This window comes from Notamacropus eugenii, chromosome 4 (genome assembly GCF_028372415.1).
Source record: "Notamacropus eugenii isolate mMacEug1 chromosome 4, mMacEug1.pri_v2, whole genome shotgun sequence".
NCBI classification, from domain to species: domain Eukaryota; kingdom Metazoa; phylum Chordata; class Mammalia; order Diprotodontia; family Macropodidae; genus Notamacropus; species Notamacropus eugenii.
The window spans coordinates 157,952,456-157,977,434 of NC_092875.1; the positions used below are offsets into that span (position 1 = coordinate 157,952,456).

At 38.9% G+C, this 24,979-nt stretch overlaps 1 protein-coding gene across 7 annotated transcripts in view; it reads right to left on the reverse strand.

Moving 5' to 3' along the window:
- NDUFAF6 (NADH:ubiquinone oxidoreductase complex assembly factor 6) overlaps positions 1-23,794 on the reverse strand; it is a 36,748-nt gene extending 12,954 nt beyond the window's left edge. For 3 of the 7 annotated variants that reach the window (XM_072603473.1, XM_072603475.1, XM_072603474.1), the window contains exons 1-4: positions 23,549-23,794; positions 13,739-13,838; positions 6,215-6,337; positions 1,542-1,598 (exon numbers count right to left, since the gene is read on the reverse strand). In XM_072603473.1, coding sequence (XP_072459574.1) covers positions 1,542-1,598; positions 6,215-6,337; positions 13,739-13,838; positions 23,549-23,745 — 477 coding nt within the window. In that variant the 5' untranslated portion in view covers positions 23,746-23,794. Of the gene's footprint in view, positions 1-1,541; positions 1,599-6,214; positions 6,338-13,716; positions 13,839-23,282; positions 23,374-23,548 lie in introns of those variants that run through there. The other 4 variants (XM_072603476.1, XM_072603480.1, XM_072603479.1 and 1 more) reach the window with 4 other exon arrangements.
- Positions 23,795-24,979: the final 1,185 nt, after the last annotated feature.

A 24,979-nucleotide genomic window follows, 5' to 3' on the forward strand; every position in this document is an offset into this window, starting at 1 on the left:
GTAAAGGAAATAACTGGGTTCCTCAACACAGGTAAATGGAAAGATAGGGGTACCCCCAAAAGAGAGGAAGAAGTTTAAGGCAAAAGAGAGTAAGTACCATTTGAACATGTTAAGTGTGAGAAGCAATCTGATATTCAGATAGAAGCTGTCTAAGGAAAAAGTGATGATGTGAAAATGGAAGAAGGGTGATGTGAGCTCAGAAAAGAGATGAGGACTAGATATATGAATCTGGGAGTCATCTGCATAGAAAAGATAGTTGAACCAATGGAAGCTGATGAGATCACAAAGGAAGTGTGTTGACAGAGACAAGATGAAGACCCAGGCTACCCAAGCTTAGGGGGCAGGATGCAGAAGGTAATCCAGTAGAGAAATATGAGAAGGAAGGTCAGACAAATAGGAGGAGAGTCAGGAGAAAGAGTGTCATGAAAGCAATGGGAGAAGAATATCTAGGAGGAGCAAAAAGTCAGTGCTGTTAAACACTGCAAGGGGACAAGAAAAATCAAGCCTATGTAACTGCTACATGTTATTACATATATAAAAAGGGACTGTCTTATTTCTGGCTCACAATCTTTCACTTTCTACTATTCATCAAGTTAAGAAATGTTATGCCTGAAAAAAAATTTTTTTTCTGGATTTGGTGATAGAAGACTATCCTGTATATTGAATCTGTTACTAGTGATACTACTTACTATTACAACTGGGCAACTAGGTGGTGCAGTGGATAGAGCAGCAGTGCAAGAGTCAGGAGGACCTGAGTTCAAATCTCACCTCAGACACTTGACACTCACTAGCTGTGTGACCTTGGGCAAGTCACCTAACCCCAACAGACTCATCCTGGGTCATCTCCAGTCATCCTGATGAACATCTGGTCAGTGGATTCAGATGGCTCTGGAGAAGTGAGGCTGGTGACCTAAACAGCCCTCCCTCACTCAAAACAAAGTGAAGTGCAAGTCATGTCATTATTTCTCTGCTGGCATGGTCTTCTTCAGCAATGAAGGACAGATACACACACTGTGCTACAACTATGTAGATCATGCATACTGAACCTCTTACTAGTGCTACAACCGCATATTTATAAATGGATTTTTTTTCAGATAAACTCAATTTAATTTAGTTTTCATAGTACAACTGTGAGAAAAGGAGACTGATAAGAAAACTCAGACAACAATGAATCAGAAAATTTAGATGTTTTAGCCTAAACGACAAAACAATTTGGAACCAGAACTGAACCTAAACCCAGTTCCACTGACTCAGTAAGGATGGGACCCCATCAGCTGTGACTGTTAACACTGCTGCAGCTGTGCTTCTGTTATATTACTGGACCACAGGCTCATAATGGAGAATGGAACATGATCATGTAGATTAAAGTGGAGAGGGAGTAAGGGACGATAGTTCTCTTCAAGTCCATAGAGACTGAACACCCCCCCAAAACCCAATTTACATAGAGACTGATGGAGTTTCTTCCCCATGAGATTTTCTTTAACAGAAGCATTAATTTTATGATTAGAAAAGAAATAAAGATTGTGGTATTTTCAACTTACTCTTTCATCAATGATTTTCATAAGCCATCTTTTAGTTAAATTATGTCTCTTGACTGCCTAAAAAAAAGAGAAACATTTTTAAAATCCTGACAAATTAAAAAAAACTTGTGAAAATCTGAACGAAATAAATCCAGCAAAAATAGTGATCAAGGGAGCAACATTTGCAATAGTACATTATTAAAGAAATAGCAGTGCTAGAAAAGACAACAGGGAAGAAGAAACCATCAATGGAAAATATTTCAAAGCATTTCCAAGTGAAGAATTTTCCTAGTACTTCTCCACTAACTGGCTGCCTCCTTGAACTATTTAATAATTTAAATGGTTCAACTACTATTAAAATTTGCCCTCTAAAAAAGGCTTTTTGTTTACCTGATGCACCCTGGCTTTGCTGTAGTTGATATTTTAAGGCTATTCTGTCATTAAGTACTTCACATCTAAAATATACAGATGGTCTCTGAAGAAAAAATTATTTCCTTAAAAATGATAATAGTATATCCTAAAGGACCAAAAGAAAAATATGAATTATGTATCACTTCATTTTACCTATACAAAGGAGTTTAAGTATTTGCTAGCCAAAGACTATTTTGATAACTAATTCTTTTTCAAGTTATCCCTCTTCTAAAATGTACTACAATCCTTTCCAAACTTGATCTACCCTCACTGTGGTGTCATGGAAGTCAATACCTCACTGATGCATTCTCACAGTAATTAAGAGAAAAGACAAAAGCTAAGGTCTCTGAAGCACTCTTTTCTTTACTGAAAGCTCTTAACACATAGGTTAATATTCTCCCATAGCCAAGAATAAACTTTAAAAGCAAGATCACTGATCTCTTATTTAAAAGTGCGCCCATGACATATGCTAAGGAGATGTATATGTTGTGAGACAGGCCCCATGTAGCTGGCACACACTTGCCAGGGAACTGTGTAGTGCACAGCCTGCTGGAGCCCAGCAGTTACAAGGACCCTTGGATTACAGGTCATTTCAAGAGCTCCCACTCTAATCCTACTGTGACAGGGAGAAGAAACCTTTCCAAATGATTCAGCTCCTGCTGGTCTGGGATTAATTAGCCTAACCCCAAGTTATAATAGCTCTGTTTTCATTTGAAGGAAGTAAACAATAAATATTTTTCAAAAATAAATTCAGCATATAGTAATTAAAAATAACTTGGGGAAATGACAGAAAGAGAAGCAAAAATCCTGACTATGCACAATTACTTACACTGGAAATTTAAATTTATACACAAATTACCTCCAAAATGCATTCAATAGAGGAGTTCCTACATGGAATATGTACAGCGATTATGTTATAACTGTTGTTCTATTCCTAATCTACTGCTGAGTTGCCATCATCACCTGTCTGACTTATATAATGTTTTAGCTTACAGAACACTCAGAAATATTATCTCATCTTCACAACAACCCTGTGAGATAGGTAGGGTAAGCATCTTCCCTATTTTTATAGGTGAGAAAACTGAGGCCAAAAAATTAAGTGACTTGTCCAACATTACAGCTAGAAAGTGTCAGCATCAGGATTAGGTATCAGATCTTATCACTCTAGTTCATAGTTCTTTCAACTACAAGAAAGAAATTAAACAATGATAGGAGCAAACTGGTATCTGGACAATATATCTTCACTGCTTCTATGCTACACCTTCAGAAAGAACCTGACATTCTACTAAGGAATGATGAAAAGGTTTAGAACAGCTACAAATGAGAATATGGAAAGTGCACCTAGGCAGTACAACTATACTGAATGCCAACCATTTCTTCCAAATACTCAGAATAACCTTCAAAATGAGTCACACTGTAAAGCTGAAGAAACAATCATGACTGTAGTTTAAGTTGCTCTAAAGAGAACTTGCTAAGGGGGCAACTATAAATTGATACCAAGGGTAACATTTTATTTTCTGCTTCACATATACCTTCCAGCTTTCTAAGAAAGGCAGATATAAGAATGATTTGCCTCCTAAAGTAAATTCTCACCTCCACCATGTTTTCAGCAAAACTAACAAAGAGTAAAACAACAACCTATACAGGAGCCTAAGCATGAACTAGCAAGTATAAGGAGTCTGCTAGAGACTGAAGAGTCAGAGCTTTATTGGGAACTGATTCCAGGGTGGGGAACCTGCAGCCTTGAGGCCACATGTGGCCTTCCAGGTTCTTGCGTGCAGCCTTCTGAGTCAGTCCAAGTTTTATAGAACAAATCATTTTATTAAGGGGATTTATTCTGTGAAGTTTGGATTCAGTCAAAGGGCCAGACTTGAGGACAAAGGGTCACTTGTTGCCTTGGGGCCACAGGTTCCCCACTCCTGGATTAGGCTGAATTTCATAAAAGGACATCAATACAGGGGTGAACAATTAATCTACTACCTAGAGTTTCCCATACATTTTTTTCTTCTCAGTCTCCGGTGTGGGAAGACCTAGTTTTCCACTCCTCAGTGGGACATCATAAGCATGGCCTGCCCTTGATGGCAATTAGACCTGAGAAAATTTGTGCCAACGTTGCTTCTATTGTAGAATAGGCATCTAATGATTACACTCAAGTGTAAAGTGTAACACTTTAGTTATGTTAGGGGTAAGTAATACAAGTCACTGGAATTTCCTTTCTCTTTACGTAGCTTGTAAAGATGCTCAACTAGGGGTTCCTGTGTATTAAATGTGGTGTATAAGGAAGTGTTGCTAGTTGGCACAGTGGATAGAGTATTGGGTCTGGAGTCAAACAGACCAGAAAGACCAGAGTTCAAGTCTGACCTCAGACACTGCAGATCCAAGGTGATATTCACAGCGCCTATGGGGGCTATGAATATGGCAGAACAGTTCTAAATTGCAAAATACAAGACTTTCCACATGGAAGACAGAACCAAAACATTTATTCAGACTTCAGAAAGCCGAATCCCAACACTGGAAAACCAAGTCCATCACAGCAACAAAGAAATCCATACACAATAACAATGCAGGGGGCACTACCACCCCCAAGCCTTCCCCCTGCTAGACTTCCCACAAACCAGCTCCCTTAGACAAAATCACAAACAAGCTCTCCCACTCAAGCTATTTGCTGCCCCAGCTGCCTGCTTTCTCTGTCCTTTCCAGCTCTGACTTGTCTGACCAACTTCCTCTCAGCTCTGCTCCAGCCCTGCCTCTTCCTGCTCTACCCATTCAGCAAACTCTTCCCACTACAAGCTCCATGTGACTCAAAGTCATGTGACTTAGACTTCCCTGTAACTTAAGCAGGTCACATAGGCCTATTAATGGATGGGAAGATCTTCAAATTAAGCAAAAAAAAAAAATACATTCACACTACAGACACTTACTAGCTGTGTGACCCTGGGCAAGGCACTTAACCCCTGCCTAAAACTGGAGAAAGAAATGGCAAGCCACTCTCTTTGCCAAGAAAACACCACGGACAAGGTCCACCTGGTCACAAAGAATTAGACACTGCTGAACAGCAACAACATGGAGCTGCTCAATGCAGAAATGTTCAAGTGGCCAATAATAAACACAAATAGATATTTAGTTATTAACAGAACCTGAACCCATGGATTTCCTTTATATGATACCTAGAATTCATCTTGCTTTTATTAACTGCAGAAAGTGGCTCCTGTCAAATCAATGATAAAAGCAAATTAGTCTCCTATCAGAAATTACTAGCATATACTTCAACCTACCAAAGTCAAGGATTGGATTAAAAAGCTTATAAATGGTGATAATGAACAGAGTATGAAAAATGTTTCCCAAGGTTTAAACTCTACAACCAAGCAACTAGAGCAGAATCACAGAATTCTGGCACACACAAGTAGTATACAGCCTTATCTGAAGACCTTCAATGGGGGAGGACCCCAGTGCCTCCCAAGGAAGCTCATTCAACTTCTGGATAACTCTACTGGGGTCTTTTGAATAATAATAATATTAAACTTAAATTTGTTCCTTTGCAACTTCCACTAATTGTTCCTACCTTTGCCACAGGGGCCAAGCAGACCAAACCTAATCTTCTATATGACAGCTTTTTAAGTATTTAAAGATAGCTGTCCCGAACCTTTTCTTCTACAGGTTTAACAAGCTCAGTTCCTTCAACTGATCTCACAGGGCATGTCCTCATGCACTCAACCTTTCCCACTCTGCTGGTCACTCTCTATCAACCTGGACCACAACCCTTCAATAACTTATTCCATTTACTAAGTATATCTTATAACAGCTGTTATGCCCAAAAATTTTATCACCCTGTAGCCAACCTAGTGATGAGCCTCTCTGAACTTAGCCAGTCTGGTCCTCAAACCACAGACACAGTTCTTCACTAGAACTGTATCTGAAGTGGTTCTAGCTTGGTAAAACCTACCAGATTAGCACAGACTTCAAGAACCCCAGATCCCCTTAATACCATAATGGAATAACAGCATTTGGAAGACAGTTCTGTGATGGTTAAAAAATAATGACAACCCAGTTTGGTGTTAATATTCCTTTTAGCGAAAAGTATACCAAGAGCAACAATTTTATGTTCAAGCTAATTTCAGGTTGTCATAGGGTAGATGACTTGAAGCCCTTTGCCACAGCTAATAGATCTCAAGCTAACAATTGCCTAAGAAGGTAATTTATAATAAAGAACTATGAAATAACATATAGAAGTCTCTAATATTTTCTTCCAGACAACATTAAAAGAAACAAGAACTTTTTTTCACCTTCCATAGTTCAATGGCTACTGGCTGATGGGGTGGATTGCCAGAATATATATCTTCCACGGCTTTCTTCCAAAATTGCATTCGCATTTGGCCAATTGTTTTCTGAGAGATTGAGTCTTTAACCTATGAAGAGAGTTTAAAACTTTAATAAATGCACTGTTTATAGATATATTTAAGTATGCAGCTGTGGAGGTAATCAGATAATAATTCACGTCAAATTTAGGATTGGTTCTATACATCTTGCTTCTGAGTTCACCTAAAACTCATATCAGTTAAATTTTTTTTATCACTTATTAGTAATCTAGTCTTGACTTCAGATTATTTTGTTTGCTATCAGAAAAATCACTAAAGTCTATATTTTATAATCAAGGTAGTGGGGAGCTCCTGGTAAATACATTTTGAAGTCTAAGTAAGAGCCTTAAGGAATGGTACCTGATGTTCTCTAGTAAACTGTATTCCTCAGAACTGTCAGTCTCATTGCTCCCAGGGAACTAGCCCATATGTAAGAGATTGTGAAACTGTCCTCCTGCCTTAAGTGATTAGAGCAGGAACTGTGGTAGATAATTTTAGCAAAATTACCATTCAGGAAAATCGTATAGATAACTATTCAGCTGACAGTTTGGTGCAGTCCTCAGGTATATGTGAATATATACCAAAATACCAATTTCCAAGTGTGACTGAGGACTGAATGTGAAGCCCAGAGATTTATTTATTAACCTGTAAATATGGGCCCATTAACTGGGAGCTAAACAATATATGGCACATGAATGTGATGGAATAGTATTGTGCTATAAGAAACAATGAAGGAGGTTTCAGAAAAGCCTGGGAAAGACTAGTATGAACTAATACAAAGAGAAATGAGCAGAACCCAGGAGAACAATTAGGAGAACAAATGATGCTTACTGTCTCAGGGAGGGGGGAAGTGAGGGGAAGAGAAAATTTGGAACTCAAAAAAAAAAAAGAATGTTAAAAACTGTCTTTACACATAACTACAGGAAAAACAAAATATTTTTCAAAAGAACAACTGAGCACAATAGGAGAATAATAGCAGTACTATAAAGATAACTTTGAATGACTTAGCAATTCTATTAAAACATAATGATCAACCACTATTCCAAAGGACTCATGATACAGGACAGACTCAGGGTGCAAAATGAAGCATGTTTTCTCCTCTTTCTTTGATATGTTAATGGATATTTGTCCCGCATAACTATAAATATTTGTAATGTGTTCTGTTTTTCTTGTCCTCTCAATGGGTGTGAGGGGAAGCAAGAAGTGAGAGAACTCAGAACTGAAAATAAAATTGAATTAAAAATAGAAAACAAAAAGAGAAAAAAATGAATATTTAAATGTGGGATGATTTAATATTTTAAATGTTTTAGTGGGAAGAAACAGGGATCTCCCAAGAGCAAATGATTGGTCTCTCTCTCTCTCTCTCTCTCTTCCTATGACCTTATTAGTTCCTACTGATTTAATTATTATCTCTATTCAGATGACTTGAAGATTTAGGTGACCATTTCTAGTTTCTCTCTTGAAACGGAGAATTATATCACCAACTACTTATTTCACATTTCAAACTGGATGTCCTATAGGCATCTCAAACTCAATGTCTAAAACAGAACTTTTCTTTCCCCCTGAATTTATCCATCACTTCCTTCATCTAAGTTTCCCCATTACTACCATGTTTCAAGACACTCTTGAGTGTCATCCTCATCTTCTCCTTCTCCTTCATTCCACAAATCTAATCAGTTGCCAAACAATTTCATTTCTACTTCCACAACATCCCTTACATTTATCTACTTCTCTCCACTCACACATCTACCATATTAATTCAAGCCCTAAACACCTCTGGCCTGTACTACTCTAATAGCTTCCTAATAGGTTTCCCTGTCTTGAGTCTCCCCTTTCTCCAGTCCAGCCTCCACATAGTTATTAAAGTGATTTTCTAAGTGCAGATCTGACCATATCATTCATAACAAACTCTAGTGACTTTCTATTAACTTTAAGATCAGGAGCAAACTGTTGTTTGGCATTCAGTGCCAACAACCTTGCTCCCACCAATGTTCATAGACTTCTTATACATTATTCTCCTTCATGTACTCTTTGGTTTAGAAAAGTTAGCCTTTTTCTTCCTCACCCACAACACTATCTTCCATCTCTTTAACTTTCACTGGTTATCCAAAACACCTGAAGTACATTCCATCCTCACCTCTACACCTCACAAAAGTATCTTGTATTTATTTGGTATGTTTGTGTTACTTGCCTAATAAGTTATAATCTCCTTAAAGGTAGGAACTGTTTCATTTTTGTCTCTGTACCATCAGCACCAAGCACAATGCCTGGCACAAAGTAGGCACTTAATACTTAAAGACTGATGGCTAAGATAGTTGAAAATAGAAAACAAGATTTCTAGCAAGAGTAGCCTAAGAGATACTGGCTGAATCTGTCAGGTGGGTAGCTATTCAGGAAGCAATTTGGACCAGAAACCAAATGGATTCATTTAGGACCCAAAAGAAAAGGACAAGAGAGGGAGAGAAGGTTATAAACATTTCTACAGCATCTATGTGCCAGGCACTAAGTTATGCTAAGCACTTTACAAATATTATCTCTTATTTGATCCTTACAACAACCCTAGGAGGTAGGTGCTACTATTATCCTCATCATTTTAGAATTGAGGAAATGGAGACAAAGAAAGGTTAAGTGATTTGTCCAGGGTCATACAGCTGGTAACTGTCTGAAGCTGAATTTGAACTCAGGTCTTCCTGATTCTATCTACTGTGTCACACAGCTGCCTCAGATAACCCTCTGTAGGTCAAACAGGGACTAAAGCAAATGGTTCAGTCTTAAACTGGAAGGTGATTGACCTAGAGAGTGATTGCAAGACAGTGAGGAATAGCATTTCAGGGATTTAAAGAAGAAAAACAACATATAGGTAATTTATCTGTTATCCACAGCTTGTTCTCACAAACCTTCACACTGTAACAGATTTGTTGTAGACTTTAACACACACTTTGTGTGCTGGACTACAGCTGCAAAGTAAAAGTTAAAAAAACACAAAATAAAAAGCTGTCCAAGGCAGAGAACCCACCCCCTTCACTTTATACCTTTGAGTTACAACAACAAAATCTTATCTGAGCTAAGCAGCAACAAGAAGAGGAAACCAGTTGGGCAATCCTGTGATCTATTCTGGATACAACTCATCCCTTGGCTGAAGTAGATTAAGTCTTCCTATCAGATCTTGAGAACCCAAAAGTCTAGCCAGCACAGTATTTCATCTTTCCCTCTGGCACCAATGGGACATTGGAGGGACAACCTAGCAGCTGCATTCCTGAATATCTGTCTCCCAGATATCTTTAGCTTTTCTAATTTCCATCCATTTCTAATGGTAGGTGACTATAAACTCTGAGGGAATGGAAAAGAGAAGACAAGAAAGGTTAGGACACATTCTGAGGAATGTAAAGGATGACATTTAAAACAAATGGCAAGTTCTAAGACTTACGTACTACAGCCATGGCACTGTCAAAGAAAAATTTAAATAATACTTTAGTGTACACAAAATTCAATCCAAAATGCCTATTCCAGGTTAAATTCTACTCAGCACCTGAATAAAACGAAGATCTTTTTCATAAATTCAGAGATACTATCAGCAAATAATTAACATGTGGCATTATGTGTCATGTAAAATTAGAAAAAAAAACCCTACTCATTTCAATTGCTTAGGACAAGGGCTAAGATACTTAACTACAGATAAATAGCTACCTGTAAATAATAACTTCCCTTACAATACAACACTTTCTCTTTACGATGTGATGTTACATGGTAACTTGCTAAATCTTAGTAAGTAGATTGCTCTCCCTATAGCATCCCATTTTTCACTATGTTTCTTTACATGTCAATACAGTGCCACTGTCAGGGATGCACAGGATAAAGTTCAACTGAATTAATAATCTTGGTCAAAACTGCAAGTAGTTATTGGTATGTTATATACCTTGTCTACCTATATATGTGACAGTAGCAAAAGCTTTTTACAACACATTCTGGAGAACAACCACAAAAGCAACATCACAGAACAAAAAGAGGCCTTCTGCTAAGCTCATTTTATTGTGTTCTTTCTTATTCTCTAACTATTTCTCAGTACTATTCCCAAGATGAAAGAAAGTGTGGAATGGTGGATACAGGCTTTGCTTCAAGCCAGGAAGACTTGGATTCAAATCCCACCTCAGACACATACCAGGTGTGTGATCCTAGGCAAGTCACTGGGCCTACCAAGGCCTGAAGCAACTTTCCTAGACTGTAAAGCACAGAATTAGCACTTAGCATTAGCAGAGGAAGCTTCTAAAATCAAAGGTCTGGACAAAAAGAAAAAAAGAAATCCCAGGTTATGTGACTGACAAGCAGATCCCAGATAGACACTTCTACAGCTAGTACAAAACACAAATTTCTAAAAAATCTGTCAACCACTAGTAACACTGTCTTTGCTGAACTGAATGATCAGAAATAAATTAGCAGCTAAGTGTTGCAGAGAACAGAGCACTGGCCTAGAGTCAGGAAGACCTGAGTTCAAATTCAACCTCAGACTATTACTCACTGTGTGACCCAGGGCAAGTCATTTAACTTCTATTTGCCTCACTTTCCTCATCTGTAAAATAGGAATAAAACCAATTATCTAAGAATCAAACGAGATAATAACTGTAACATGTTTAGCACAAAGCCTGGCACACAGAAAATACTACAGAAATGTTAGATGTTATCATTGTTATAATTATTTTGTTATGATACCAAATAACTGTTCATTAGTAATTTTAATAATTCACTGGCAATACATATCATTTGCAAAAATAAACAAATATTGACAAATTGACTTTCAGTTTTCACCACTGGGCTCATTAGCTTTCTAGTCTACCTTTCTTTCACATTTAATTTGAATGAATATTTTTACACGTAATGAAAACTGAAGTACCTCCCCTTACGTTCACATAAGGTTAGAAAGTAAGCACCATGCAATTCCTAAACAAAACTTTAAACTGGTTTACTATCTTGGAGTTATTGCTCGTTTATCTGAAAAGTGAACTGAAGAACTAAAATTACCATTTAGATAATTCACTTCTCTTAAGTTTAAGCAAAATTAAATCCAATAAATACCTGAGCACCTATTCTGTACTTGGACCCAGCACTATTTAGCATTATGGGAATTACAAACATGCATGCATATAGCAAAATAAAAGAGAGGTAGTATGGTCTAAGGGAGAGAGTGAGGGACCTCGAATTGGGGAGATATAGGTTCAAATCCCACTACTTAGAAACTTTCTTTGTAGACTCTGTGACTTTCTGCATGACCCCATATTCAAAGCCCTACACAATCCAGGCCCCTTTACAGTCTTCTTATACTTTACTCCCTGATGTATATTCTTTAATCTAGTAACACTGGTCTCCTGACCATTCCATCAAAAAAATACTCCATCTCACAGCTATGAGAATTTTCTCTGGCTGTCCCCTATTTCTGGAATGCTCTCTCTCCTCATCTCTGCCTACCACCAATTCCCTAGTTTCCTTTAAGTCCCAACTAAAATCCTGTTTTTTATTGAAAGCTTTCCCTAACCCCTCTTTATTCTAGTACCTTCCTTCTATTAATTACTTCCTGTTCTCCATATATATTTGTTTGAATGTTGTCTCCCTCCACTCAATTGTAAACTCCTTGAGGGAAGGAATTATCTTTTGTCTTTTTTGTATCCCCAGAACTTAGCATAATATCCGGCACATAGTAGGTACTTAATGAATGTTACCTGATTGATTAACTGATTGACCAAGGAAGTGACTTAAGTTTTCTAAGCCTCAAGCAATTCTGAAAAACTTGTAGTTATAGACACGTAAGACCAATTAAATGACAGGTGCCAGATATATGAGAAATAGGAGCAGCCTCAGGTGGTGGAAAGAGCACAGGACCTAAAATCAGAGGCCACAGGTTACAATTCTTCCTCTGCTACTTACTATCTATGTGATCTTGAACAAAACCTTTCTAGGCTTCTCACAATCTAGTAGAGAAACTAAGACTTATAAATATGAAACTGACAGTAACTTATTCAAGAGAAATTTATTGGGTCCCTAACATCTGTAAGATTTAGTAGATGTTATAAAATAAGAGTGCTATGAAATATCCTCAAAAAGCTTACACTACAATTAGATATGTAATAATAAGAACCAAAACTTGACTAATTGGTGATATTAAGCTGACATTGATAGTATTCTAAATGTTCAAAAACGAAAAATCAACGTGGTCACGAAGCTTTAAAACTGTGGTGTAAGAAATGACAAAGGGGATGGTTTCAGAAAAATCTGGGAAGACTTACATAAGCAGAACTAGAAGAACATAGTACATAGTAATAGTAATATTGTAACAATAATCAACTGTGAAAGACTTAACTATGCTAATCACTAACAATGACACATAACTTCCAAAGGACTCATGAGGAAACATACTATCCACTTCCAGAGGGAAAATGGATGAATTCTGAGCACAGAGTAGAATATATTTTTTCTTGATTTTCTTTTTTTTTTTTTTTTTTTTTTGCAACATGGCTAAAGTGGAATCACATTTCTTGCCTTCTCAGTGGATGAAAGCAGGAGAGAATGTGAAGCTGAAAATAAAAATGTCACTGATATTTTTAAAAAAAGCAGCTTTAATAGAAATAAACTGACCCAAGTTTTGAAGAACAGATATAATTTGAATAGGCATAAAAGAAAAAGGACAGTATTCTAGATATGGAAAATAACATGGAAAAATACATAAAGGGTATTCTTGTATGGCCTGAATTATCATCTAGATCACTGGTATCAAATTTAAATGGAAATGAGAGCCATAATGAGACATAAGATCTCTACAGGCTGCATACTGACTTGATTTTAAGATGTAATACTATTTATTTTTTATACTTTTATTTATTTTGTTAAATATTTCCCAATTACATTTAATCTGTGCTGTATTACGGGCTGCTGGCCTGCGTGTCTGACAACTCTAATCTAGAGAATGATCTCCAATCTTCCCTTTATATACAGAGATACAATCTTAACTGAGATAATAAGTCTGAAAGTACTTTGCAAAGTCAAAAGTGCTCCATAAATAAAAAGGGGCTAATTTTGCAAATGTTTCATAAAACTCAACAATTACATGCTAATTTTATATTACATAAATAATAGACAAGTAAACTATATTATCTCGATGGTTTTTCTAATATTTCTTTTTCACCTTTTAATCTTTGAACAAAATAACAAAAAGCCCCAAATTGGAATGTGTAGAACCAGAAGTTTACCAATGAAAATTCAAGATGGGTTCTCAAAAGTAACTTTACTTCTCTTTTTAGCATCTAAGTAATTTAAAAACATTTATCCAAAAAAACAAACTTCCTAAAGTATCTTAAAAGCAGTAACTATCAATTATTTAATACATAACCAATTTTCTTCACAGACTTTAACCTTAAACTCAAACATTAACATTTTCAGCTGACTTTTAATTATTTTAATACCAGCCTGAGCCAGTTCCACATTGAAGGCTCTCAATGCAAAAGCAGAGCTTCGGGCATCTGCAGGCAGTAACAGGCAACATAAATATCCTTCATAGTCTCGTTTCCTACAAACAAAAAAACAAGTAAAAAGTTTTTAGTTACTTTTAAAATTCTGTATAAAAATACATTTAGCACGTTAATTTAAAAACAGCAAACTTTCAATTTTGGATAGACCTGAAGGTCAAGATCAGTGTGAAAAAAATTTTACTTATTAATTCAGGCACAAATGAGGTATCTTACAATCTCTTTATTTAAATTGCTGTGCTGAAGTTTCTTATTTTTACTTCTTCTCAAGGTCAAATGCAAAGTATCTGCATCACAGGATACTTTCTGAGTGGATAGGGATAACTTTTCAAAACATTAGGAAAAAATTGTCAAGAGAATAGAGCACAAGCGGTTTTTTGTTGTTTTTTTTTTTAATAACCAGATACTTTACAATTTAAAAAATACATAACCTTGAAAAATAATGAAGCCCATTTTTTTTCAAATTGCAGCTAGGTGGTACAGTAGATAAGACTACTGGCCCTGAAATCAGGAAGTCTCATTTTCTTGAGTCCAAATGTGGCCTCAGACATTTACTAACTGTGTGACCCTGGGTAAGTCACTTAACCCTGTTTGCCTCAGTTTCCTCATATGTAAAATGCTCTAGGGAAGGAAATGGCAAACCACTCCAGCATCTTTGCCAAGAAAACCCCAAATGGGGTCCCAAAGAGTCAAACATGACTGAAAAAACTACTAAACAACAGTTTAAAAATAATAAAATACTCAACATACATTGATTAATCTTAACAATACAGTATCTACAATTTAAAGCCTTTCAGAACTGATTTTGCTTTAAAATAGTCAAATAGTTGCAGACATAGAAATTAAATTACAAAAATAATATGCTAGTGTTTTTTCCATTAAATTTTATCATTTAAAGCAATTTATATCTTATGAGTTCTTTTTTCTTAATTTCAGGAAAAATTATGTGATGCAGTATTCTATGGACTCTGGGGGGAACTAATCTCTGTCCAATTCTGAAACCTCTTTTGGAATTACATCTTGAAAAGTTTTCACTGGAAGCATTTTTACCACCATATCACAAACAAGTGATCTAAAACAACAATGTAGTTTTTGCCAGTAGGGGGCACCTAGGAATTAAAAAACAAAAACAGCCAAGCAAACTGTCAAAATGTTATACAGATAAGAATTGTGCCCAGCTGCTTTTTTCATGGGGAATTTAATTTGCTATCAGTTCCAAAAATATTTCTGGGTTAAGTTTTCTAGAATAAATGGTTTTATCTGATTACAACCATTTAAACCAAAATAACTTTTATGCTTTATAGGGTACTACATACTCTTAGCATTTGAAATATTATTTTCAGGACCTCAGGATTGAGCCCAAAGAACCCTAAGAAAATATTTTATGGCTTATTATCTTTATCTCTGCTAAGATAAGCCATAGGGAGGGTATACATATAAAATTACAATTTGCTAGATTCATTCTCACTTCAAATAAGTCATTTCAGGCAGGAGTTCGTAGGACACAAATAAAAACTTTCCCCAGCTAGTGAATTCAACATATATTTTTAAGCTTCTAGTTGCTAATAAAAATACATGTAAGAGTTTTTTGCTCAGATTTACCAGTTCATTTACACAAACAAAAACCAGTTCCTACCTCTGGAAATCTTTTTCTGCTTTTTGATATAAGTTGATTATTGTTTCCCTAGGATCCCTATCATATTTCATACTATTGTCACATGTATATGCCCTTCCACTATACAGAGCAAATAACTACAGGAGCACTAGTCATATTGTATGGCTTCATACTTTTTCTTTCTTCTATTATATTCTTTAATGTAATATAATTACAACAGGAGGCTAAAAAAGGTTAGTCCAACAGCAAAGGACTTCCCCCACTTTTATTTCACTTATTATCCTAGCGCTGTTAATATTTAAGACATCCAATATGCAGGAAGAAACAATTTACAATAGGATAAATATAATCATTTAAATTGAGTCTGCTGGGCACCATCAACCATAAGTTATCAGTAGGAGATTGTCCTCAAAATATTTCTTTTCCCTGAAGTTTTCTATTTCCCTGGACTTTTGTTTAACTCACTCAGCACAATGTCACAAGCAGGAAGTGATTTAATACTTAATAACAGGGCTTTGTTCATAGCTTAAACAATCTAATTTCTTGGTTAAGAACACAAATTCCATAGAGTATCAATATGGAGAGGTTAATGTAATGATTGCTTTTGCAAAATGTTAAATACCATTCTTGTGAAAAAAAGGCTTTTATTTGGGGAATAAAAAAATTGTATGTGTATGTGTCTGTGAGTTTGGGAAGAAGGAGAAACAGAAAAAAAGAGGGAAAGAATTTATATATATCTATGTTGCACCTTAAACGCCTTCAGTGATCTCTTCCTCTCCAAATTTCTTATACTGTATTTCCTGAATAGATATTTTTGTTCCTTTGTTCTTATTCATCTTTGTGTAGGACTTAGTTTCGAATTTGACCATAAGCACCTTAAGAGCAAGGGTTGTTTGTATCTTTGTCCTTTGTGAATAATACTCTGTAGCCATTTAATAAGTATTTGTTCAATCAATCCACAACCATTTGTTAATCACCTACTACATTCCAGACAATGTGCAGGGGGAATACAAATAATCAAACAACTCCTGCTCCCAAAGACCTTTTGAATAGAATTTTACTGATTCAAGGTAATCATGTTCTCAGCTTATGGGCTTTTCTTCTTATAATATTCTAAAAATTTCCTGATCTCTAAGCCCCAATCTGAAGTGGTCCCTTACATGGGCTCATAGTGCTGAATGTCAAAAATGTTTAAAGCACTTGAGAGGCAAAAATGACCTGGTGAAAAAAAAATATTGTTCCAGGGGAAAAAAAGACTGAAACCTTGCCCCCAGCGTGGCTAATATCGTATTGCTTATGTTTGACCCATTTTAAGTGGCTAAATCCTTCCAGGATTTCACTTTACATACTCTGTCTCAATCCAGACATTTGTAGTTTCCTGAACTTGCAATTATATTTTCCACCTCTGGGCCTTTTCACAGGCATTCACATCCATGCCTGAAAAGCACTTCCTCAGAGAATCCCTAAATTTCCTCAAAGCTCAACTCAAGTGCAATGTCTGAGATAGAGCCTTTTCTGATTCCTATAACTGATAATACTTTCTCCCTTCTTAATTTATCAGGGAAATATTTACCTATTCATATGTTAGGCCATATTCCACCTGCCTATTTCCAGAGGCATTACAAACTCCTTGATTGCTGAGTACTTCTCCCCCACCCCTAGCTATTATGCCTTTATATGCTGGAATACTTCACACATTGTAGTCACTTAATAGTTTGACTAGACTAGGATTTCTGGTAGCTACAAAAATTGATCCTCTTCAAACTTCTTGGCTCTTCTGAACATCATCGTAACTAGATTAAGCTACTTGGGATGGCTTTGGCTCAAGCTGTTCCCTAACCTTGGAATGCCCTTTAGCATATCTTACCTCTTGCCTGTTGAAATAGTAACTTTCAAATACTAGCTTGAATCTGACCTATTCTATTTAGTGACATAACTATTTGCGTGTAAGTTAACACCTCAAGCAGTGACGTGGCACAATGGCTAGAGTGTCAGATCTGGAGATAGGAAGATTCCTCCTCCTGAGTTCAAATTTTGCCTCAGACACTTACTACCTGTGTGACCCTGGGCAAGTCACTTACCCTGTTTGCCTCAGTTTTCTCATCTGTAAAATGAGGAGGACATGGCAAACCACTCCACTACCTTTGCCAAGAAAACCTCAAAGAGGGTCATGAAGAGTAGGATGAGACTAAAAAACGACTGAACAAAAAGTATTACCTCAGTCTACCCTTCTGTTTATGTTTATGTTCAATCCGATTCTAATATGTATTGGAAATACAAAGACAAAAAAATGGAATTTACACAGAGGGGTGGAGGGAAGGAGTCAGTTTTACATATATATATATATATATATATATATGGAGGAGTGGACATGAACAAGAAAGGCCTTGTGTAGGAGGCACTTATTAAATGTTTGTTGAATTAAAATTAATTATCCTTTTTAGTAAGGGTATGAAATGGTCAGATCTATGCTTTATGAACATCAATTTGACAGCTAGGAAGAGAGGCAGAGAAACAGATTAGAAGGTTATTGCTGTAGTTCAGGTAAAAGAAAATAACGGCCTGAACTAGGTTAGTAGCTTTGTGAATAGACAGGAAAAAAATGTTATGAGAGCATGTACAAGATTCAGTGATAGACTGGATATGAGAGGTAAGGGGGAGGGAAAAGTCATAATTATATGGTTGTGAAACTGGGTGAAATAGAGAAATTAAAAAGAGAGGTGGGTTTAGGAGGAAAGATAACAAAATTTATTTTGAACATTCTATTTGAGAGATCTAAGGGACATCTAGGTGGAGTTATCCAGCAGACAATGAAGAACAAGAAATCAAGACAGAAATAAAAACTGTATGTTGGCTTAGAAGTCACTTGCATGGAGATGATCAATGAATTAACAGGAGCAGATACCAATCAATAAGCATTTATTAAATAGCCATTACCTTCCAGTCACTGGGATTACAGACACAAGTGAAACAATACCTATCTTCAAGAAATTTACATTCTGGGGGGGCGGAGCCAAGATGGCGGAGAAGAAAGACACACATACACTAGCTCCAAACCCACATCCCATAAAATATCTGTAAAAAAGAACTCCCGGCGAATTCTGGAGCAGCAGAGGCCACAGAACAACGAAGCGGAGGAGATTTCTGTTCCAGAGAGCCCCGAAAACCTCTCACAAAGGGTCCGTCATGCCCTGGACTGGGAACAGAGCCCAGCCCTCCTTGGCCGCGCAGCACCGAGAGGAGCAGATCCAAGCAGGCTTCAGGGACGGAATCTACAGCGGCCACGCGGGTCCCTCCACCCACAGTGACAAGGGTCGGTGAGAGGGTCTCTTTGGCGGGTCGAGAGGGGAGTGGGGTGCCCCCATAACTCAGGCCCCTTCGGGAGGCAGCAGCGAAGGCGGAAGCAGACAAGGGCTCCCCAAGCAGGCAGAAGCCTGGATCCATTGTTGAAGGTCTCCCCATAAACCCCCTGAGGGAACTGAGCCCATGAGGCGGACCTGCCCCCACTGAGCACCTGAACTTAATCTCACACTGAATAGCAGCCCTGCCCCTGCCCAAAGCCCTGAGGCTGGGAAGCAGCATTTGAATCTCAGACCCCAAGCACTGGCTGGGCAGATCTGGAGGCAAAGTGGGTCTGAAGAGAATACTCAGAAGTCAAGTCACTGACTGGGAAAATGCCCAGAAAATGGAAAAAAAATAAGACTACAGAAGGTTATTTTCTTGGTGAACAGGTATTTCCTCCCTTCCTTTCTGATGAGGAAGAACAATGCTTACCATCAGGGAAAGACACAGCAGTCAAGGCTTCTGTATCCCAGCCCACTCAATGGGCTCAGGCCATGGAAGAGCTCAAAAAGGATTTTGAAAATCAAGTTAGAGAGTTGGAGGAAAAACTGGGAAGACAAATGAGAGACATGCAAGCAAAGCATGAAAAACAATTAAACACCCTGCTAAAGGAGACCCAAAAAAATGTTGAAGAAAATAACACCTTGAAAAATAGGCTAACTCAATTGGCAAAAGAGGTTCAAAAAGCCAATGAGGAGAAGAATGCTTTCAAAAGCAGAATTAGCCAAATGGAAAAGGAGATTCAAAAGCTCACTGAAGAAAATAGTTCTTTCAGAATTAGAATGGAACAGATGGAGGCTAATGACTTTATGAGAAACCAAGAAATCGCAAAACAAAACCAAAAGAATGAAAAAATGGAAGATAATGTGAAATATCTCATTGGAAAAACAACTGACCTGGAAAATAGATCCAGGAGAGACAATTTAAAAATTATGGGACTACTTGAAAGCCATGAACAAAAAAAGAGCCTAGACATCATCTTTCATGAAATTATCAAGGAAAACTGCCCTGAGATTCTAGAACCAGAGGGCAAAATAAGTCTTCAAGGAATCCACAGATCACCGCCTGAAAGAGATCCAAAAAGAGAAACTCCTAGGAACACTGTGGCCAAATTCCAGAGTTCCCAGGTCAAGGAGAAAATATTGCAAGCAGCTAGAAAGAAACAATTCAAGTATTGTGGAAATACAATCAGGATAACACAAGATCTAGCAGCTTCTACATTAAGGGATCGAAGGGAATGGAATAGAATACTCCAGAAGTCAAAGGAACTAGGACTAAACCCAAGAATCACCTACCCAGCAAAACTGAGTATAATACTTCAGGGGAAAAATTGGTCTTTCAATGAAATAGAGGACTTTCAAGCATTCTTGATGAAAAGACCAGAGCTGAAAAGAAAATCTGACTTTCAAACACAAAAATGAAGAGAAGCATGAAAAGGTAAACAGCAAAGAGAAGTCATAAGGGACTTTACTAAAGTTGAACTGTTTACATTCCTACATGGAAAGACAATATTTGTAACTCTTGAAACTATTCAGTATCTGGGTACTGGGTGGGATTACACACACACACATGCACGCACGCACGCACGCACACACACACACACACACACACACACACACAGAGGCAGAGTGCACAGAGTGAACTGAAGAGGATGGGATCATATCTTAAAAAAATGAAATCAAGCAGTGAGAGAGAAATATATTGGGAGGAGAAAGGGAGAAATGGAATGGGGCAAATTATCTCTCATAAAAGAGGCAAGCAAAAGACTTATTAGTGGAGGGATAAAGAGGGGAGGTGAGAGAAAAACATGAAGTTTACTCTCATCACCTTCCACTAAAGGAAGGAATAAAATGCACACTCATTTTGGTATGAAAACCTATCTCACAATACAGGAAAGTAGGGGAGAAGGGGATAAGCAGGGTGGGGGGGATGATGGAAGGGAGAGCATGGGGGGGAGGGAGCAATTTGAGGTCGACACTCATGGGGAGGGACAGGATCAAAAGAGAGAATAGAAGTAATGGGGGTCAGGATAGAATGGAGGGAAATATAGTTAGTCTTATACAACACTACTATTATGGAAGTCATTTGCAAAACTACACAGATTTGGCCTATATTGAATTGCTTGACTTCCAAAGGGAAGGGGTGGGGAGGGATGGAGGAAAAGAAGTTGGAACTCAAAGTTTTAGGAACAACTGTTGAGTACTGTTCTTGCCACTAGGAAATAAGAAATACAGGTAAAGGGGTACAGAAAGTTATTTGGCCCTACAGGACAAAAGAGAAGATGGAGACAAGGGCAGAGAGGGATGATAGAAGAGAGAGCAGATTGGTGATAGGGACAAATAGAATGCTTGGTGTTTCGGGGTGGGGGGAGGGGACAAAAGGGGAGAAAATTTGGAACCCAAAATTTTGTTAAAATGAATGTTAAAAGTTAAATAAAAATTTTTATAAAAAAAAAGAAAAAAAGAAATTTACATTCTATGGTGGAAAAAACATATACACATAAAAGCATATACAGAAGGTCCAGGATGACTTCTGGCGTGGAAAAATGTATGACAGGTTGATGATGAAGTAACAAAGGAGACTAAGAAGTAATCAGACAGGAAGAAGAACCAGAAGAGCAATATTTCAAAAACCAAGGGAAAATAATGTCCAGGAGGACTGTGAAATGCCACATAGAGATCAAGAAGGCTGAAGAATAACAAAAGCAATTAAGAGACTGCTGATAAATCAAGTGGTATAGTTGGACACCACATAATAAAGGACTTGGAGAAGAAGTAATAAAGGCAATGAATATAGATGGTTACCAATGGCATATCAGTCACCTGGACTGAAAATCTCCACTTGTAAAAATCTGTCCCTTTTGTGGCTTCCCTGAAGTCCCAATTAAAATCCCATCATCTTCAGGAAGGCTTTTCTAACTCTTCTTAATTCTAGTACCTTCCCACTATTAATTATTTCCTATTTATCCTGTATATAGCTGGTTAGTATATATTAGTTAGATTGTTAATTCCCCCATTATATTGTGAGCTCTGTGAGAGCTGGGGCTGTCTTTTGCCTCTTTTTGTATCCCCAGTGCTTAGCATGGAGTCTGGCACAGAAGGCACTTAGTTTACTGTCTGATTTTGCCCCTCTACACCCAAAAGTGATCACTGTAAAGTAAAATCTCAACATGGATCACCTGGCAGTGGCAAACAACAGTCCTGCTCAAATGAATGGAAGCCATGGCCACCCATTTTCAACCAAATGCTACATCTTCTAAATTCTACTTCTACAGCAACCCTCATATCCCACCCTTCTCTCCACTCACTCCACAAAAAAAAAAAAAATTAACAGTCCCTCACAATCTTTTTGCCTCACCTATAGCAACAGTCAACAAACTGCTATGCTTGCATTCAGTTTCTCCAGTCCATCACAGCTATCAAAATATTTCTAAAGCAAGAGACTGACCATATCACTTTCCTACTGAAAAAGATATAGTAGCTCCTTTTTGTCTCTGAAAAAAAAAGAAATTCCTCCAGAAATTAAAACCCTTTACAACATGACTCCAATATGTCTTACTATGTATCATTTCCCCCTCACACTCTTGTCTCAGCTAAACTGGTTTATTTGATGGTCCCCAACAGCCTACCTCCATGCATAGCGGCCTGGGTCTGCAATCAGGAAGCCCTGAGTTCTAGTCAAGTCTCAACTGCTTACTAGTTGTCGTGATCCTGGGCAAGTTACTTAAACTCTGTCTGCCTCAGTTTCCTCAATTGTAAAATGGGGATGATAACAGCACCTACCTTGAAGGATTGTTATGAGGATCCAATGAGATACGTGTAAATCACTTATCACCCAGTCTGACATGTCATGGGTACTATATAATTGCTGGCAATTATCATTATCACTGTCTCCAAGTCTGAACAATTCTGTCCCCACAGCTCTGTGCTCCTGCCCCCAGACCTAAAACACACTGCCTCTTCCTTCTCAACAGTCTGAGAATCCCTAGCCTCCTCCAAAGCTTAGATCAAGCCACTTTCCAGATGAAGCCTCTTCCTGATCTCCTTCCCCCCGGTACGTATTTGGGATTTACTTATCCTTACGCCCTGGCACCTCTCTAAGAAGTCTGCTGGGGGCTGAAGCCGTTTATTTTTGCCTCTGCAGTCCCAGCGTCTAACGGAGGCCAGGAGCACACTGGGCACTTAATGCTCGTTAAAATTAGACGCCCATTCGTTGGGTAAGGGCAAATAAACTGTGGCCCGCTGCTCGAATCCAGCGTTACTGTGCTGTCAGAAATGACGAGCGTGAGAAACAGAAGCGTGGCCGGACAAGGGAAGAAAGGCCCTTAGTGGTTACAGCGACTGTAGACGGAAAGAACCACCCAAAAAGGCCTGAAGGGAAAGCGGCGAAACTATCAGGAACGACTCCGGCCGGGCAGAAAGGACGTGCCACGGCGCCCCCGCCCGTCACCCCCCCCCGCAGACGCGGCACCCCGTGGATTTTCGGGGGCTTTTCGATGTCATGGTTGGTTATGCTCACTTTTTCTTACTTTTTTTCCTAGCTTTTAAAAATACGGGCTAAGCGCGAGGAGGAGAGAGAAGAACACTGCAGGGAACCCCGGTGATGGAGCAAGAACTTGTTTAAATGAGCGCTTCTTGGACCGAGGGGAAGTAGAGACCAACGTGGCGCGGGAGGAGGCGAGGGGTCATCTCGGGGGCCCCGCCGACCCCCGCTCCGGCCAGGGGCCCTTCCCTCTCCCCTCCCCCTCCGGAAGCGGGGCCTCGGGGGCGGCGGAGGCCTCGGGCCGGGGCTCACCGGAGCAGCTCCGCGCAGTACAGGTCAGTGCCGGGGGCTTCTGTCCGGCTGGATGCGGTCGCGCTCCTTCCCCAGACCACGGGCGCCGCAAGCCCCCTCCCGCAGGCGCTCAGGCCCGGGGGCACGCGGCCCCGAAGGCAGCAACCGGAGCCGAGGCGGAGGGGCCCCCAGCCCGGCGCCAGAACGGGGGCCGCCATGACACCGGCCACCCCTGACCTTTCACCTTTCCCGCCGTCTCAGCGCGCCTGCGCAGCCCCGCCCTAGCGCCGCCTTCTCTTTCTCTCTCCTCGCCTGCCCCCACCCCCTCCCTTTTCCTTCTGCTTTCGTCCATCCCCCTTTTCTGCCCCCTCTGTCTTTCTTGTGAACCTTCTCTGCTTGTCTCTTTCTTCTCTTTCTCTCTCCTCCCTCTTCCTCCCCTCCTTTCTCTGGATCCCCTGTGTCCTCCCTTAATCCCACCCGTCCCTCCCTTGTTCCCCTGCTTCTCTCTACCTTCTCTACCTACTTTTCACCTTCCTCTATTCTTCTCCCTTCGATGCCCATCTGTCCCTCACTACGTGTTCCCTTCATTTCTCCTCCTTTCCCTCAGTCAAGCCAACAGGCATTGATTAATTGCCTACTATGTACCAGCCTACTACGTGCCAGGTGCTGTGCGAAGAGCTGGAACTAAAAAAAAAAAAAAAGCCAAAAATAAACCAGATAAAAGAAGCGATCAATAAGGATTTATTAAATACCTACTAAAGCAGACACTGTGCTAAAAAATAGAGGTGAAAAGAAAACCCAGGAACAAAAACAAGCAAACGAAAGAAACAGCGGATCACTCAATAAACATTTATTAAACACCTGTTATTTGCCAGGTACTATGCCAAGCACCGGGAACACCCCAAAGAGGCAAAAGACAGTCCCTGCAACTATGGACAATCTCAGAGAGAGATATGTATATAAAGCCAATGCCACTCTGATGACAAAAAGTGAAGAAGAATTCAGAAGCCTCTTGATGAGGGTGAAAGAGAAGAGTGTAAAAACTAGGTTGGAGCTTCACATCCAGAAAACCAGCGTCAACCACTGGCCCCATCACTTCCTGTCAAATAGAGGGGGAAGAGATGGAAACAGTGTCAGAGTTTATATTCTTGGACTCAAAGATGCCTGAAGACAGCAGCTGCAGCTGTGGAATTTAAAGACATTTGCCCCTTGGAAGACAGTCAAAACTTGGAAGGAAGTTTAAAGACATTTGTGCCTTGGAAGGATAGTTTTTCCACTAGCAACAGATGACTGTGAGAGTTGTACTATAAAGACAGCAGAGCTTTGCAGAATAGATACTTTCTAATTGTGGTGCTGGAGAACATTTCTGAGAGTATCTTGGACAGCAAGAAGATCAAATCAGTCAATACTTTAAAAAATTAATTCAGGCTATTCACTGAAGCTAAAGCTTAA